Source organism: Cyprinodon variegatus, unplaced genomic scaffold (assembly GCF_000732505.1).
Source record: "Cyprinodon variegatus isolate N-32 unplaced genomic scaffold, C_variegatus-1.0 Scaffold477, whole genome shotgun sequence".
Classification (NCBI taxonomy): Eukaryota; Metazoa; Chordata; class Actinopteri; order Cyprinodontiformes; family Cyprinodontidae; genus Cyprinodon; species Cyprinodon variegatus.
Window position 1 is genome coordinate 10,344 of NW_015150930.1, and position 17,579 is coordinate 27,922.

The following is a 17,579-nucleotide window of genomic DNA, read 5'->3' on the forward strand; positions in this document are numbered from 1 at the left end:
AAAAATTTATAAAATTAGCAATTGTCAAGTGAACAGTGAGATTCACTATGCCTTTTTAGCTTTTAAAATCTTTTAAATTGATCACATTATGCCGCGTTGCAACCACAAACCTTGATGTGGTATGTTTCAATATGTGTATTACATTGTGGTTGTAATGTGACACAAAATACACTATATACAAAAAGTATTTTTTCTTTAAAAACACACTTTCCTAGCAGATCAGTTCGAGCATGATCTGTCTTTTTTTTCTCTAAATGTTTGGCCTCCTGTTTGTTCAACAGTCTCGCTGTTGCAGTAAAGCCACCTGGATGAGGTGAGCCTGCAGATGGATTTGTGGAGCACAGGATCAGTGTGTTGTGGTAAAGAGCTGTTTGTTTGGGGTATACCGTTGGATTCTACATGCAGCAGTTGCAACTGCACTTTGGGGTCAACCTTGTTGTTTTTGTCAGCTGCCTGTATCAGGTGGCAAGAGTTGACTGTTGGGATTCCATCACAGTAAGGGTATATAAGGCACAGTAAGGAGCAATCCCAGTGTATGAAACCACAACTCCAAACTGCAACATACTCTCCAACACAAAGGCATCGTGCACACTGTGAAAGGGAGCCTGGCTCCAGGGCTTTCCTTGTGCTCCCATGCAGAAAGAGTCCCCAGGGGAGCCAGTGCCAGCTGAGACTGAAAAACAAGGTAAGAACCCAGCTGACAGACATGCATACAGGCTCAGCTGTTTGTCTCAGATGAGGGTTTAGCCCATGAAGCAGACATAGATCTAGAAAATGGAGTAGTCTGACAGATTTAAGCCTCTAAGGGAGAAAACACACAGAAAACACTGAAAGATGGATAGACAGAGGATCCTACAGTGTGTCTGCTGTCGGCTTGGAATGGTAAGACCGGGGTAGTTTCAAAGATTGTTTGACCGCCTTATTGTGAGAACTGGTAATAGAACATAGATTTTATGGAGGGAGGCAAAAGAAGGTCTTTTAGAACAGTAATATCATAGATCTTACCTGTGTTGTGTCATAAAACTACTTGATGGGACTGAAATACAATTTCTAAGCAGTGTAAAGCTGTATTTGGAATATGTCTTTTTTTATTTCCATTCCACGTGATGATTTCTTGTTTTCTTTTCTGCTTCTATTTGGTCAATATCTATGGATTATGAAATAGGTTTTCCCAGATATTTTTTTTCAGCTGCATTTAAAATGTCAGTTAAAGTCTCCCAGAGCTCTATTTCTCCCTGCAGCCAAGAAAATGACAATCGGAGATGACTGACAGCTTTACAGAAATAAGGCTGTCCATTTAGAAAACCTGCTGTGTCAAAGGCAAAAAAAGAAGACTCAGCGGCTGGTGGTTTGATGGGTTTGAGGACTAGAGAAATGAACATTTTGGTGTTGTATTGATCCTCCGATGCTTGACTCATGCATTTTATACAAGATCCAAATGCTGCTTATGATATAATACAGCAGTCGAGGTCGAGGCTCTGGCTGTTAAATGGGATTTCTGGTGGTGTGTAAATTCAGTGGAAATCAAGAAAGGCTCTTAGGTTGTGTCTATGGCTCAGCTCTAAAGACATAAGTTTGATTCCTAATGGGGGATTTGAACTATCCAGCATTTTCTCTGTAGCTATTATTTCATGGACAGCTGGAATTATTTTGATACTTTTGCAGTGCATCATATGAATCTCTCCCTTTCTCTCTTTGCTTCTCTTCCCTCCAGGGTCCAAGATCTAATTCTCATCATGGCAGCAGAGAGCTCGGAGACAGATGGTCCCAGATCCTTCATGCCTGCTGAGCTTCAGCATCCTCACTCTAAGTATTCTCAGTGGAAGTTTAAGTTGTTTAGGGTGAAGTCTATGGAGAAGGCACCTCTGCCGAGTGAGGCACAGCCACAGATAGGAGCTTCATTAGGGATCCCACCTCCTACTGCACCAAATATAGAGACAGATCATGGTGCAGGACTGGCAAGTGTTATGAAATTATGCCTTGGGGGAAAAAGCAAGGAAAATGTGGAGGGCCCTGGCAGGAGAGTAGATATGAAACTGCAGGAAATGGAAACGCACATGAACCATCTCAGGTGATGAACTATGTTAAAAAATAAATAAATAAAAACACTTTATATGTATATATATATATATATATTTTTTTCTATTTAATTATTCAAGAGATAATGACACTTTTTTTGTTGTTGTTTTTTTTTTTATATAGGGGTCTTTGTCGCATTTGTGGAATGGCAGTAAGGAAGGTCAAAGGGCCGGTGCATGAAGTCCATGGAGATCTGGATGAAGCAAGCAAATGTGTGCTTCGCAAAATGGGCTGCAAGTTTACAAGCTGGCCAGAGGTCCTCCTGAAGGTCTTTAAAGTGGATGTGACAGATGACGTAGAATCCATCCAACCTCTGTTCTTCTGCCATCGCTGCTGGCTGGCTGCCATTCGTGGAGGGGGTGTCTGCAGCTTCACTAGAACAAAAGTTCCAGAGTGGAAACCCCATACCTCCCACTGCTACCTGTGCTTCCCAAAAAAGTCATCATTTCAAAGGACTGGGAGAAAGAGGAGGAAAGTTGTTCCAAAAGTCCAGAGTTTGGCCAAAAGAGCCAGGTGGGACCACAGTGACCACAGTACTGTTGGTGAAAAAAAGGCCCAGAAGCCCTTTGGAGACCGGCACAGTTCTGGACTGAAGACATGGAAAAAAAGCAGCATCCAGAGAGAACAGTGGGTGAAAAACATCACGCACTGCCAGAATGACCATCTGAACACCAAACTTATTGCAGAGAAGCTCCCAGGGGATTTTATAATTTCTTTCACCTGCCTGGTCTGTGATCACCTGCTCTGTGATCCAGTTCAGGCCCCCTGTGGGCACCTCTTCTGCCGCAGCTGCATTATTAAATTTACTCACGTTCTGGGACCCCACTGCCCTGCATGCAACTTCTCTTGTGCCCCAGATGAGCTCATCCCTCCTGCCAAAACCTTCTTATCAACCCTCTATTCTCTGCCTCTACTGTGCCCCTGTGAAGGTTGTGGTGAGCACGTGCAGCTAGGTGTGTTCAAGGCCCACTGTCTAAACCATGAGTTTGAGAAAGGTGAAAACAGACACTCATCTCAGTTTCAAAATTACCTGCTAATTAACAAGGGGGGGAGACCTCGCCAGCATTTGCTCTCTTTAACCCGTCGTGCCCAGAAGCACCGACTGAGGGATCTGAAGAGCCAGGTGAAAGTGTTTGCAGACAAAGAAGAAGGAGGCGATCTGAAGTCAGTGTGTTTGACACTGTTTCTTCTTGCACTGAGATCTGGGAACGAGCACCGGCAGGCAGATGAGCTTGAGGCCATGATGCAAGGTAAGAGGCTATTTTAAGCTTTTTATTCAATTGCTGCAGCAAAGGAGGATATTGAAAAAGAGAGACAAAAAAACAGCTGTTAACTATTATAGTGGTTTCTCATTAATAATCCCTTTTCTCTCAGAGGAATAATGCTTATCATAAATAACAATGAGTTTAAAAGTTCAGTACCGAAGGGAGGGAAATTGTTTTCTGCATTTTATCAGAAAATCATTGCATTATTGTTCACCTCTGTTACAAACACAGCCATCCCTAATTCCCCCTCTGCTTCCACTCATCTTGTCTGTCAGTCCATCATCTTCACACTCCCTTCAGTGCACAGTAACAAGTCTTGTGAAGGGGTTGTTAGAATCAAAACAACATCAGCAGCGCTTGTATCTGCAAATTACACAGACAGCACCATCCTCCTCTCTGGGGAATTGAAGGCAGCTGGTGTCTGTTTTCATCTTCAGCCAATACATCACTTTTGCCAGTTTTACTCTGTCCTTTTCTAACATCTGGAAAATAGGAAGTATTGGATCATGTAATAATGTCTTTGTGGGCTTTTGATGATAACATTTTCAAAATTAGGTGGAAAATGTGCATTTCTTTCCGCCTCACCGTGGAAATTACTCCAAATTGTAGGAAAATAACTGAACAAATAGTAGACTCTGCTTTTTGTTTTTAAAATCATAAGATGTTAGGCTTGTTCTTCTATAATCCTCTTATTCTGTTTTATTTTTTGTTCTACTACTTTTGTCTCACACAAACTTCTTCTCTTCCTGCATTGTCTCTCTCTGCAGGCAGAGGCTTTGGATTGAGTCCTGCAGTGTGCTTAGCCATTCGGGTCAACACATTCCTGAGCTGCAGCCAGTATCATAAGATGTATCGGACGGTCAAAGCTACAAGTGGCCGTCAGATCTTTCAGCCTTTGCACACCCTTAGAGCTGCAGAAAAGGAGCTCCTCCCTGGCTTTCATCAGTTTGAATGGCAGCCAGCTCTCAAAAATGTGTCCACGTCTTACAATGTTGGCATCATCAACGGACTGTCAGGATGGACCTCCTCACTGGATGACTCCCCTGCTGACACCATCACCCGTCGCTTTCGCTATGATGTTGCACTAGTTTCAGCGCTGAAGGATCTTGAGGAGGACATCATGGAAGGGCTGAGAGACACTGGTATGGAAGACAGTGCTTGCACCCTGGGCTTCAGAGTCATGATCAAGGAGTGTTGTGATGGCATGGGTGATGTTAGCGAGAAGCATGGTGGAGGACCAGCTATTCCAGAGAAGGCTGTCCGCTTCTCTTTCACTATTATGTCAGTCTCTATTCAGGGTGAAGATGATCAGGAAGAAGTCACAATTTTTACGGAGCCAAAGCCAAATTCAGAGCTTTCCTGCAAGCCCCTTTGTCTAATGTTTGTGGATGAGTCAGACCATGAGACTTTGACTGCTGTTTTGGGGCCTATTGTTGCAGAGCGAAATGCGATGAAAGAGAGCAGGCTCATCTTATCCATTGGTGGCATGCTACGCTCCTTTCGCTTCTACTTTAGGGGCACAGGCTACGATGAAAAGATGGTGCGTGAGATGGAGGGCCTGGAGGCCTCAGGATCCACATACATCTGCACTCTGTGTGACTCTGGTCGTGCGGAGGCCGCTCAGAATATGGTGTTACACTCCATCACCCGCAGCCATGATGAGAACCTGGAACGTTATGAAATATGGAGAACCAACCCCTTTTCTGAGTCTGTTGATGAGTTGAGAGACAGAGTCAAAGGAGTCTCAGCCAAGCCCTTCCTGGAGACCCAGCCCACACTGGATGCATTGCACTGCGACATAGGTAATGCCACTGAGTTCTACAAAATTTTCCAGGATGAAATTGGAGAAGTTTATAAAAGGCCCAACCCCAGCAGAGAGGAAAGGCGCAGCTGGAGGGCAGCCTTGGACAAACAGCTGAGAAAGAAGATGAAGCTTAAACCAGTGATGAGGATGAATGGGAACTATGCCCGAAGGTTAATGACCATGGAGGCTGCAGAAGTGGTTTGTGAACTGGTGCCCTCAGAGGAAAGGAGAGAGGCCCTGAGGGAGCTCATGAGGCTCTACCTCCAGATGAAACCTGTATGGCGTGCTACCTGTCCAGCCAAGGAGTGCCCTGACCAGCTGTGCCGCTACAGTTTTAACTCACAACGTTTTGCTGACCTGCTCTCCTCTACCTTCAAGTACAGATACAATGGAAAAATAACCAACTATCTGCACAAGACCCTTGCACATGTGCCTGAAATAATAGAAAGAGATGGATCCATAGGAGCCTGGGCCAGCGAGGGGAATGAGTCAGCAAATAAACTGTTTAGGCGTTTCAGGAAGATGAATGCACGGCAGTCAAAGGCCTTTGAGCTGGAAGACGTGCTGAAACACCATTGGCTCTACACCTCCAAGTACTTGCAAAAGTTCATGGAGGCTCACAAGGACTCTGCTAAAGCTTTCCAGGCAACAATAGATTCAGAGGAGATCCATGATGATGAGGATGTGACTCTGGAAATCACTGAGTTTTGATTTATTTTAGGACAAACTCCTAGACTGATTTTAGGCTGGTCAATAACCTGACATTTACATCAGTGTCTGTGTTCTTATTTCCAATACTTATTGATATTTAAAGTAACACAGAAATTGGTTCATTTCGGTATACTTTATGAAAGCCTCTTACATTTCTTGACACTCATTTTGTTTTTAGTTTGGATTTTTCAATTCTGTCTTTGTGTGTCAATTGTTGGCAGTCTTTTCTTAAGTAATCTATATTTTGCACTTGAAAAAAAGCAATATTAAATCTTATGCAGACACAGTTTTTGATTACTATTTCCTTTTACCCATATTAAAACAGTAGATGAAGTGTAACTAATTTTGGATAACTCTGTAAATGTAAGACACAAGTTTCTTTTCTTTTCTTTTTTCCTCACAACTTGAAAAAGGAATATTTCTTTGAAATATGATACATTTTATTGTATTGCATGGATGTGACACATTTATGAATTTATACAGAAGGGATATTTATGGAAGCAGATGAAAGAGCTGTAAGTCATGGAGTGAAATTGTGTTAAAAAAGACCACATTTGTGGCCAGTGTTTTAATATATCATTTTAGTGAGAGGAAAATGCAATCACAGAGACCCAAATGTTCTTTGTTTCATGAGTGCCCTCTGAAAAAGATGACTTTAGTGCTTTATCGTTGGGTCCCCAGGGGCCAGAGTAGATGCCAGGTCACTTTGAAGCAATTTTTTATCTCTTTTAGGCTTTGCACAGCGGAGGATAGATGATAGTTATTCGAATTCTTCTCATAAAATGAAGCATATACTGACCTTTTTGTGGACATCATTGGAATAAAGTGTGCTCCATTAGAGATCCTAATACCCCATGGACTCTGCAACTAGCAGGGACTTTTCTTCACTTTTGTTTATGACCTGGTTCCTTTTCTCCCTCAGCATTTCTTCACTGCCTTTTGACAGAGAAGAGGGATGGGCAAAACCACAAAGCCTCATTTGTTGGCAACTTTATTTGTTTGATTGATTGATTATATTGTCTTCTCCTGCCCTAGCCATTTTGAATTGTGACAGGCAATTTTATTTTTCTTTCTTGATTGAATGTTTGATTTTGTTTTACTTCTGTATGTTTAACAATACAAATGCAATGAAATATTCACATTTCATTGGAAAGTTGTCAAAGCCCTGTAATAACACCATTTTTTAGAGAGGATTACTTTGAAACTTGCAATATATTTGTTTTTGCAATAATGAATTGCATTTCCAGAGTAATAGATGATGGATGATTCAGAAAATGTCCCTTTTTTTTCTCTCTTTTGCTGTGTTTTCCTCATTTATGCTTTCGGTGATACACTAAACATACACTCAGGTAAACTATGTGCAAGTTTTTCACTTATGAGCTTCACACAGCACATACACTACAGCACTGCTGTTTGTTACGATTCTCCTGTTTCTCACAAAGCAATGTCTCAGTGAAAAGTTGTTTTAATGCATGATGGATTTTGATGCTGTTCATTTTTGTGTTTAAAACAAACAAATAAATAAATAAATACTAGATCTTACTTTCATTAATTTTACTTTTCATTTGATTTTATATTTATTACACAAACCCACTTCTTTCATTTTAGAGCACATAACAACTGAAATTATGCTAATTGTGTTTATTCTGCAGTGGTATGATAATGTATTGTAAAATCATTTAGTTATTGTGTCCATTGTATGAGAGTTTTAGCTTTTTAAGCTTAGAAGTTAAAACTGGAGATGCCTAATTGATTGATTTGTGAGATATTTTGATATATTTTTCTATGTACTGCTTGTAAAAACTTTTAAGATTAGAATATCAAATCTGACCAATTAGAAAATTTGTAATTTTTTATACAGAACTGTGGGATTTATGCAATTAACTTATGATTCCTGCAAAAAGGTTAGGTTAAAACATTAATTTTGCATACTGCAATTAACCTAAATAAAAATGTGTACAAATAAAAGTAGACGACATGAACAAACTTGTAAAAAGGCAGAATACCAAAAGAGAAACACATTTTATAATAAACTTAATTCAAAAGATGATAATCCTTTCCAATTTTGGATTGTACAGATTACTATTTGATTTTAATCATAGGCCTTGTTGAGCTTCAGGAGTAGTAAAAAAATTACATTAAATTCCAATATATATATTTTTTTCAAAAATGATCTAGGGAAGAAAAAACAGGTTAAGTTCATTTACAATTATACAGAAATATTCATACCAATATAATCTAGTTATATAGACAGATAAGATTGAGTGTCATTGCCCCATCTCTCAGTTAAATTAAATCTATTATGTTAATTGGTAACTCGGCTACTTGTTCTGTACAGGAAAGAGACAATTTGTAGACATAATACTTGAGGCTACTGTATGAAAAAAGGAGAAAGAGAGTATGCCATGGGCAGGGAAATCTGCCCCAGTATCTTTCTGGTGTATCAGCTGCATGAAAACAAGAAGGAAACTTTTGACCACAGTTTTTAAAGTAAACATGGTGTTTAACTCACTGACAAAAAGATTTGCTACTATTAGAACCTTTCAGTACCACCAGTAAGTCTGCTATACAGTATGAGAGGTGAGACCTTTCTATGAAGCCTTTAGAGTCATTAAATCTTTATAAATCTGTATACTCTGAATTAAAAAATCTAAAGCTGGAGAAATATAATTGTATATAATATAATTAATTTAATTGTTCATGGAAACCTCAATAAAATAGCAAAGTGTGGAGATCTGGCAGGTTTGAGGTTGCTAATCTGAGAAGTATTGTACAATCTATACAATAAATGCCTAAATAATACATGTTGAGGGTTGGTGCAGAAAAAAAACAGCATAGTTGATGCTTGGTCTTGCTTGAACCAGATGGACAACCAGCCATTTTTTTTAAAATTAGTTTCAGAAAGCAGAGAAAAATGTGGAAGATACGAAAAAAAAAAAAAAATGCTATTAAAGCAAGTTATGACAAAAAGAATGCAAGTAAAATATCTACAGAGGTAAGACAAGGGCTTTTTGTTGGAAATTAATGGGTTTGCACCAGTTTTTAGGCCGTTTGTTACGAATAAGCATGTTCTAAAAAATACAAACAACATTTCTCAAATAATAAAGAGAAATATACTAGATAAGTGTATGATTATTATAAGTTAAGAACAAGTTACAAGAAAATGCACACAAACTAATCTTGTCCGTATCTATAATTGAACTTTATTGATCTCACACTGGAGAAATTCACTCTCTGCATTTAACCGATCCCCTTGGGAAGCAGTGGGCAGTGTATCTGCCAAAAGGGGTTTAATAAAAAAGAAAAAAACTGAATGTTGGAAACTGTAAATTATATACCAGTCTTATGTTTACATTTTATCACAGCTGCTTACATTTTATCACTGCTGCACTTAAAAAAAAAAAAATGTCTTGAGAGCTGTACTGAACAAAATTTCTGTTTGTATACACTCTGTGTGTACAAAATGACAATAAAGTCTGTCTAAGTCTAAGTCATTGTGCGGTGCTCAGGGAGCAGTGTTGGTTAAGGGTCTTGCTCAGAGACCCAGAGTGCTGGGGGAATTGAACCGAGTACTTGCAACCTTCTCAGAGGACATAGCTTTGCTCCAACCCACTAGGCAACCACTCCCCATATCTATTGACAAAGTAATAATGGTGCAAAACAAGTTCGACCATGACAGAACAACCTTATTTATTATGCATCCACTCAAAGTCGAGAGGAAGTTAGAGAAGAGGGGAAAAGAAAAATCAACAAACTTTTTTAAACATGAAGCAATTCTTTTCAGAATTAGGCTATTGCCGTATAACAGATTTTGTTTTAAGGCCATTATACATTTTTCCCAGGAGTAAAAGTCAATGTGGATGCTTCCGTACATCATTTTCTGCTTGTTTATGGTTTCCTTTTTTTGGACAGATGTATGTTTTGATAAGGTCTGTCCTTTAAATATTTAGGGATTCTGAATTACAATAAAGAAAATGGATTGTTTGAGAGTTTGCAAATTTCATTAACAAAACAATTTTGAAAATGTAGATTTTTTTCTATGAAGAACATCAAAAAATCTGAAAAAGAAAACACTGAAAACTTAAGCACATATAACTAAAAAAAAAAATCACCTCTTTGTTTTTTGGTAATTACAGCTGCTGTGGATACGTCTCTGAGAGATTGCTAGATCTTGTAACTTGGAGTTTCTGCCCTGAAAGTCTAATGCTGACTGAACAGTTAAGGCCCCAGGATTAAGTAAGCCCGGTTGTTTGCCTCATTTGGAGGAGGCTAACTGCACAGAATACATCACCATGGTAATCTATGTGTTAATGTTTTTATGAAAATGAGTTGAGGCTTAATTTAACCAGAATGTCTGGAAAATCACTCCTTAATTCCTGATCTGAGATTTTTCACAAGGCCTCTGGTGGAAAATGCTCTTCTGGTATGTTTGTTGTGGTGCCTGCATCTTTTAATTGAACATGATGGAAATGGAGTATTCGGGCCTTACAGAAAATGTGTGTGTTTACTGGGAGATCATTAGACACTTTGACTGAACACAAGTGAACATTATTTAGCTGACTGTAAGACTTTTGAAGGTAATTTTTTGCTCCAGAAATTTTTGGAGCAGCAGCACAACATATGCCAGTTTCCATTCCTTTAAATTTCTTTTTTCTTTATTTTTCTTCTTTATTTATACTTCTCGTTTCACTTCACTGACTTTGACTGACTTGTGCTGATCCATAAAATAAAATGTAAAAAAAAAAGAGAATGAATTATAGGTTTGACTGAGATAAAAATTTAATATGCCAAGTTGGTGAATAGTTATTCAAAGCATTATACTAGTCATTTGGCCAGACTTTGAGAATCAATAATGGACTTCTCAAGATCAGCCAGAAACACAAGTTGTTATTTGATTTAAGAGTCAAAATGATCAATTAAATTAAAAAACATTTATTTGTATTACTTTTTTATCGAGTAACTGTGGCCTGGATTTCAGAGGAGAATTTATTAAGAACATCAAAGACACGACAGAGTACCGGTAAGACTTGTGGGACCTTTTTTTTATTAAACTTTATTAAGTAAAAAAAACAGCAGGACTTGAAATTTTCCCATAGAGTCATGCAAACTGGGCAGTTTGTATTATTATTTTGCACCACTTTAAATACAGACTGGAGATTTTCATCATAATTTTAAAGAAAAGTTAATTTAATCAAAGAGTTTCTTGAAAAAGCTTTTCTTGCTGGGGGAAATTTTGAACATTAGGGCTCCATTTCTGTTCTTCATTTTCATCGGGGTGCGCTTCAGTGAAATGACCTGTCGAGGAGGGGTCATCTCCTGGAAAGGCAGACCTCCATGATCCAAACAAAAGTACTTTTTGCCTCCTTGAGATAGTTTGACTAACAGTGTCTCAGACAGCTCCATGCACTGAGCATGGACCCAATGCCCCCCCTCTCCTTTGGAGCAGAAAATCATAGCCGGGCGGTGAAGCTCTGTGGAGTAATATGGCTCCCATGTATTGGGGTCCACCTGACAACTCAGGCAGCATTTGATCCAGTACCCAGTTTGGGATTCATCCTCCTCGTCCTCCTCATTGTAAATGTCGCCCTCATCATCACTGCTGTTTTCCAGCTCGTGTGGCTCTCGTCCAAAATAAAGCTCCTCAGAGTCTTCAAGAGGAGTCGAGTTATCGTAGTCTGTTGACTCCTGGCTGCATGCCTGGGTCCCTTCTTCTTCACTGGACTCTTTTGCTTGTTGGAAGCTGATGTGATAGAAATAATGCACATCAGGCTGAGATGGCCTTCCTTCAGTAGGGACACCCAGCAGTATGCATCCATCTCCAGCACTACCGCCAAACCATGTGCGACTATGGATGATATCTTGGGTCCACTGGGGAGGATCTAGGTGCTCAATGTGGATACCTTTCTCATCCAGAATGATTGTGCTGCACTCCATTCTTTTCTGGGAGTCAGACTGGTATCCGCCTAGCACAATATATCTATGAGAGGGACCTGTGCGTGTGACGATGGCACTAGAAATGGATAAGCCAGACTCTAGGACCTCGCAGGAAAGCAGGGGGCTACCCTGCAGGAGCTCAACGCGAAGGCGGAAGAGTCGAGGAGGACGTGAGTCAGAGGTGATAGAGTGGCCTCCAATGAAGTAAACACAGTCTTCTCTGGCAAGAGCTACATGAAAGGACTGTCCATCACTAAGCTCAGGTAAAACATGGGCAGAGGAACAGCCAAATTCAAGATCAAAAAGGAAAACCTGGGGAGGACAGTCAATGACACTATTCCACCTTTCTGTGGTTCGTTCTCCTGCTGGCATGTAGGACCTTCCCCCAAACATCACACAAGCTGTCTTCCCACGGCTTTGAATGATAGTCATTGCATGGCCATAACGGGCCCCTGGCACCTCTCCTACCAGTTCTTTCTCTCTGCACCTGAGTGTTAGTTTGCGATTACAGCCTCTACTATCCATGGTCAACAGGTACAAGCTTGATGAGATCTCATTGTTTGGGGTGCGGCCGCCATGGATCAGATAACTCTCTGGGAGCCCATCATAGGGGTCCAGGCGGCAGACGGCTGGGCAGCGAAGAGGAGGGAGGTAGCAGGAGTCATTGGAGAATGATATGGCCCTAAGCTTCATCTCACCATGTTTTAACCGGATACCGAAGACTCCTGTCGGACAGGAGCGCTTTGGCCAACCTTTCTGACCAAACAAAAGGATTTCCCCATCCAGCTGTAGCAGGGAGCAACCAGGCTGCAGGAGGCCTGCACAGTTCACTGGAGTTAATGGTTGCAGGGTCATGATCTGCCAGGTGCCTGCATCAAAACAGCAATTGGACACAAAAACATGCTGTGTTAGTCAGTCAGATGTTGTTTGTTTTCACTGAGGGATTTTAAATTCCTACTTCCTGTTTTGACGCTGTAAAACCAAACCAATGTAAATCTAATATCAACAATGACATGAATACCACATGGTTATGCAGACTTATTTTAAGCATCTGTTCTTTTAAACACTGGTAAATAAGACATTTTGTTTAGGTAGAAATAGCCAAAGAGCTGTAATATCTAAATGCTTTACAACAGATATAACAAATAAAATAAAAACAGCTTTTAAACAAAGCAAAGTGTCTAGTATTGGAATATATCCTGTTAGTTTTTTAAAGCAGGGTCTGTTTTGTTATTTATTTTAGACAGCTATGTAGATAAACTATTCTATTTTATGAGTTTGCCCTTTTTATCTTCCCACACAAACAAAGGCTTGCATTTAAACTTTATTGCTTTCAGTTAGAGCTTTACAGCCAAGCGTGAAACTTTTTCAGGAGATCAGTAAGAGGCAATGAATAAGATTACAATAAGTGAATGCTCATTTCTAGCTTGAAAGGTAAAATGAGAATGAAAGTAGAAGAATCGAGTTTTTTACTTATCCTAATACTTCTTTAAATTTCAATTTGCTTACCTTACAAGCAGCAGGGAGAAAAAGTCGTCAAGTTGATTTTAATGTAAATCCTGTTTCCCACAAAGAAGAAGCTTAAGAGCTCTTTTTGTAGCTGATCTCTGATGAAGGCAGAAAGTAGAAGATTGTGAGGCTTCGTTGACTATCGAGTACTTCCAGATCTTGAGGTTAACAGTCTGTGACTGTTGCACCCTGGCAGGTGTGCTTAGCGATTGCTTTCAGTTATACATTTCTCAGTACTTTAACTGTATATCAGCTATGTTACAAGAGCACAGTTTATTTCTTAAACTGCTAAAAAACTTCCAAAATATTTTGGGAATAACATAATTTTTTAACTCTTTTTCCCTCATTCCATTAAGTCGGTACTTTATATAAAAATGTAAACACATTTATTAACTAATTATGCATTGATTAAGAGCAAGCAAAACACAAAAGTGACAAAAATTTGCTAATAGAAGGGTTAATCTATTCAACTGCACGCTATATTTCATCAGATGCAGCTTATTTTTAATGGCTTATTAGGTTAACCTATTCAGCTGGTTGTTAAAAAGAATACAGATTCAGCCAATCACATGACAGCACCAATTTGTGCAAATAGACAACTAATGAGATATTTGCTCTAGTTCAAACCAAATGATCACAAAAAGAAAAGAAAACAAAAAGGGATGTTAAAACATTACATGTAGGAATGTTTTTGATCTGAGTCGGGCTTATTGGAGAAGTTAAGAAATACATAGAATAATTTGAAACTGACATTTGTATGGATGAAAATGCCTCCTTATTTATGAGATCATGGGAGACAGGGCCTCCATGGCAAACAGTAGCTCAAATGAGCACTTGTTACAAAATATGTGGAATACCATCCCTGATTGCACAACACATCAAACTTTGAAGCAGAAAGGCCACTGCAGCAAATGATCACACCATTCCTGTAAGCTAAGAACAGGAAACTTGCTACAGTTTGCCCAGGATCACTATAATTGGAATATAACACTCTGTAGAAATGTTGGTACAGTGAGTCTAGATTTCAGCTCCAATGTTTAGATTATAAGGTTATGTTTTTGTATAAACAACCAGAAATCCATCCTGACTTCTTTTAGAAATGTAGACTGCATTGTGTATTGGTGAGGGAAAATAGTATTGGCATGCTTTGTGTCCTCTATCAGAACATGGATTTGCTCCTTAAACATAAAATGAGTTCACTGTAATCATCAGTCATCAGATCTTAATCCAAAGGGCAAATTTAGGACATAGTGAACCAACGGAGGACTGGAATCACCGCTGTTTGAGATGCTATCATGTTAATATCAACAAACAAACTGTTGAATCTCTACTGTTACTCAGTATTGCAAGGCAATAGTATGTAACATCTAAGAAAGACAGCAGAAGTTGAAATTACAGAAGTGAAAATATGTAATTATTAGAAGTCTGGAAATGGAAGAAATACAAGAATTAAAGGGGCAGGAGCACATAAGTTTTACTTCTTCCTACTCCTTTTCGCACATCTAATAGAGGTATATTAACTCAGGAAAGAAGGGTACCTTCTTTGTTGTTTTTCTCTCCAATGTTTTTAAACATTGTTTTATTGTTTTTTTGTTTTTCTCTTGCATGTTCGAAATAAAGAATCTAATCCAATCCAATAGTCGGACCATATTACAGCAAACTCTGAGACATCACTTCTTTGTCAACATTAAAATAGCACTTTATTAAAGGCCATTAAGTAACATTTACAGCTAATTATAGATTTTTTGTGTTAAACATGGTGCAGTCTTTTGAAGAAGCATTTCTTACTGTATTTTAAAGAGCTACTTGAAATGTGAAAACAGACTTTTCCTTGAGCCCTACTCCATCAAAGAGTCTTTCTGACAGCAATGTCACATTAGTGTGCATGACTTACAACCTTCATTTTCATAATTAAAGCTCTTTTATTCTATCTTAAGGCTTTTTATTTCTGTAATTCCGGTCCTTTTTTTCTCTCAGTGTTAGCCACCTAGACACATTGCACTACTGAATCATATTCATTAGATCTGAGACGATTCATTTCTCTGGATTTATTTGACACTCACATCTACAGCGGAATGGCAGGTCAATTGAATGATCCATTAATACACCTAACCTTACTTTATTATCATGCCATATACTTTTGCTTCATGCTGGGAAAGTAAATGAGAAGAGAAACAAGCAGGTTCGGTATAGAACGTATTTCAGTATGTGTGTCTCTGCTTTAAAGATGTGACTTGCTGAAAGAAAGAATTTCTTCTGTATGAGTGACAATCGCAGCCCTTAGAAAACCCAGAGAAAAACCATGCTGGAAGCAGCTGTCTACACACTCATTAGCATAATGTTTTTGAGCTCTGAGTGGCTGAGAGAAAACTTGAAGAGTGTGCAAAACAAAGGCAGAAACCTCAAGTGCCTGGAAGACCGTTACGGCTTAAAAACACAAAACAGCAGTGCACCTGTGTGTTTAAACCGATGCTCGCAGGGTTGAGTGGAAGAAGAAACAATCCGCTCCTTTTACTTGAGTAGAAATAATGCAACAAATGTCAGCAGGATATGCAAAGTATTGCCTTTTCCCCCTTTTATTTTCAAGCACAGTTGCCCCTCTATTTAGAACTAGCCTTGGAAAAATAAACCTTTTTAGTTACCTGAAGGCATCTGCACAATTGAAAAGCCTGCCTGCCTGGCATGCAGCTTAAAGCTGAGCTGGTGCAGAGTGCGTAGGAGGCCCAGCAGTGTGTGGCAGACTCTGGGCCCATGCAAGGATTTGTACATAATTGATAGAACAAAGTAATTAGAATCTATTGCAGCACCTGTTTCTGTCCATTGTAATGTATCACTACCTTCATGCTGCTACCCTGAGGTGTGCTTTTTGATTGATGAGACGCAGACAGCTCAGATGTTCTGAAAATGGCCATGCCATTGTGTTTATCACTCTTTAATGCTGTGATAATTGCCCCTCTTGTGGTGATTGTTACTGAGTGACAGCGGTACCACCATATTCTGCAGTTAATAAGGTACTATAGGATACTATAAGTTCATCTGATGAATATTACTAACATTCAGTAGTTTTCTTTTTAAAAACAGAATCCTGACCCAGCTGGTATTTCTGATTCCAATTCACACAGTTGGAACCCTGTGCAGTGGTTTGCTAAAGAATTACACCACAAACATCTGTTAGTTTTAGTTGATGTGGTTTGTTTTTCTTCTATTGTTTTGGGTTTTTTTTCTTACAAAATCAATGTTTATAAAGTGTGTTCCTCTGGGCCCCTTTTAAGAAACAAATAATAATAAACAATTGTCTTTAATTGTATCTAAAATAACTAGTACATAGAGGTTATCTGTGTGTCTATAAAAAGTGCTTTTCTATGAGTTTTGTAACAAAATATTAGTGAACAACCAGCACCATGATCATATCCAGAACATGTCATCCTTGCTGTGAAGCAAAAGGGTAGCAGCATTTTGCTGTGGGGAAGCTTTTCTTGACCAAGGACAGAAAATTTATTTAGACTCAACTTGTGAAAAAAAACAACAACAACAACAAAAAAAACATAAATGTTTAAGACTATGGCTGAGGTTTAACTAACAGGACAAGGATCCCTATCATAAAGCCAAAGCTACAATGGAACAATTTAGATCAGCCATTCTCAAACAGTGCTACATAGTAAAGGTACAATTTTGGAAATTGTAGAATTATATGTGATATAAAAGTTTTTTCCCCAGTGTGGTGCGATTGATTTTATTTTAATTTATCTCTTTTTTTTGTGGTGCAACGTCTTTGTACTTCTGTAATAAATCAAAAAACACATAGTCATTGTGATTACTTTAACATATTTGTTGCCATATTTATCAACCTTTTATCCCTCTCCAGTGACTATATTTTTTCTTCTTAAAATAGCTTTCTTAAAAAGCTATTTTGTTGACATAAACTATGATAAGAACACAAGACAAGCTTCTGTAAACTGCCAGCATACAATTATTATTTTTTTCAATTTTTTTTTTTTTTTTCTGTGGTACGAGTGGGGGCACTAGGGAGGGAAGGCATCATTGAGAGGGTGTGTTTTTTTTTTTCTCCCAGGTTGGGGTCTCAACCGCACCCTCTCCCAAATACATCTCAAGTCTCCGCTAAGTGCGGAGCCCATTCCCCCCGTCCTGCTCTCCCTCCGCTGGTTGGCCTCGGGGCTCACCGGTGCACTGGTGGAGCTGGGGGTGGATGCCCGGGGGGACTGCTGGCTCATTCCTGGCGGCCTCTCCGCTGGCGCCGGCCGGCCAGGGTTTTGTTG

The 17,579-nt window shown here is 39.2% G+C and overlaps 2 protein-coding genes across 2 annotated transcripts; one reads left to right on the forward strand and one right to left on the reverse strand.

Moving 5' to 3' along the window:
* The first annotated feature begins 523 nt into the window (after nucleotides 1-523).
* rag1 (recombination activating gene 1) lies at nucleotides 524-7,405 on the forward strand. The gene is made up of 4 exons (XM_015389859.1): nucleotides 524-685; nucleotides 1,715-2,071; nucleotides 2,203-3,329; nucleotides 4,112-7,405. The coding sequence occupies exons 2-4, from the start codon at nucleotides 1,737-1,739 to the stop codon at nucleotides 5,857-5,859; spliced, it is 3,210 nt and encodes a 1,069-aa protein (XP_015245345.1). The 5' UTR covers nucleotides 524-685; nucleotides 1,715-1,736; the 3' UTR covers nucleotides 5,860-7,405.
* A 3,475-nt stretch (nucleotides 7,406-10,880) lies between these two features.
* On the reverse strand, nucleotides 10,881-13,657 carry rag2 (recombination activating gene 2). Its single transcript, XM_015389857.1, has 2 exons — nucleotides 13,303-13,657; nucleotides 10,881-12,662 (listed from the first exon to the last, which is right to left on the reverse strand). Exon 2 carries the CDS (start codon nucleotides 12,646-12,648, stop codon nucleotides 11,047-11,049), a length of 1,602 nt encoding a protein of 533 aa, XP_015245343.1. The 5' UTR covers nucleotides 12,649-12,662; nucleotides 13,303-13,657; the 3' UTR covers nucleotides 10,881-11,046.
* Between the last annotated feature and the right edge of the window lie 3,922 nt (nucleotides 13,658-17,579).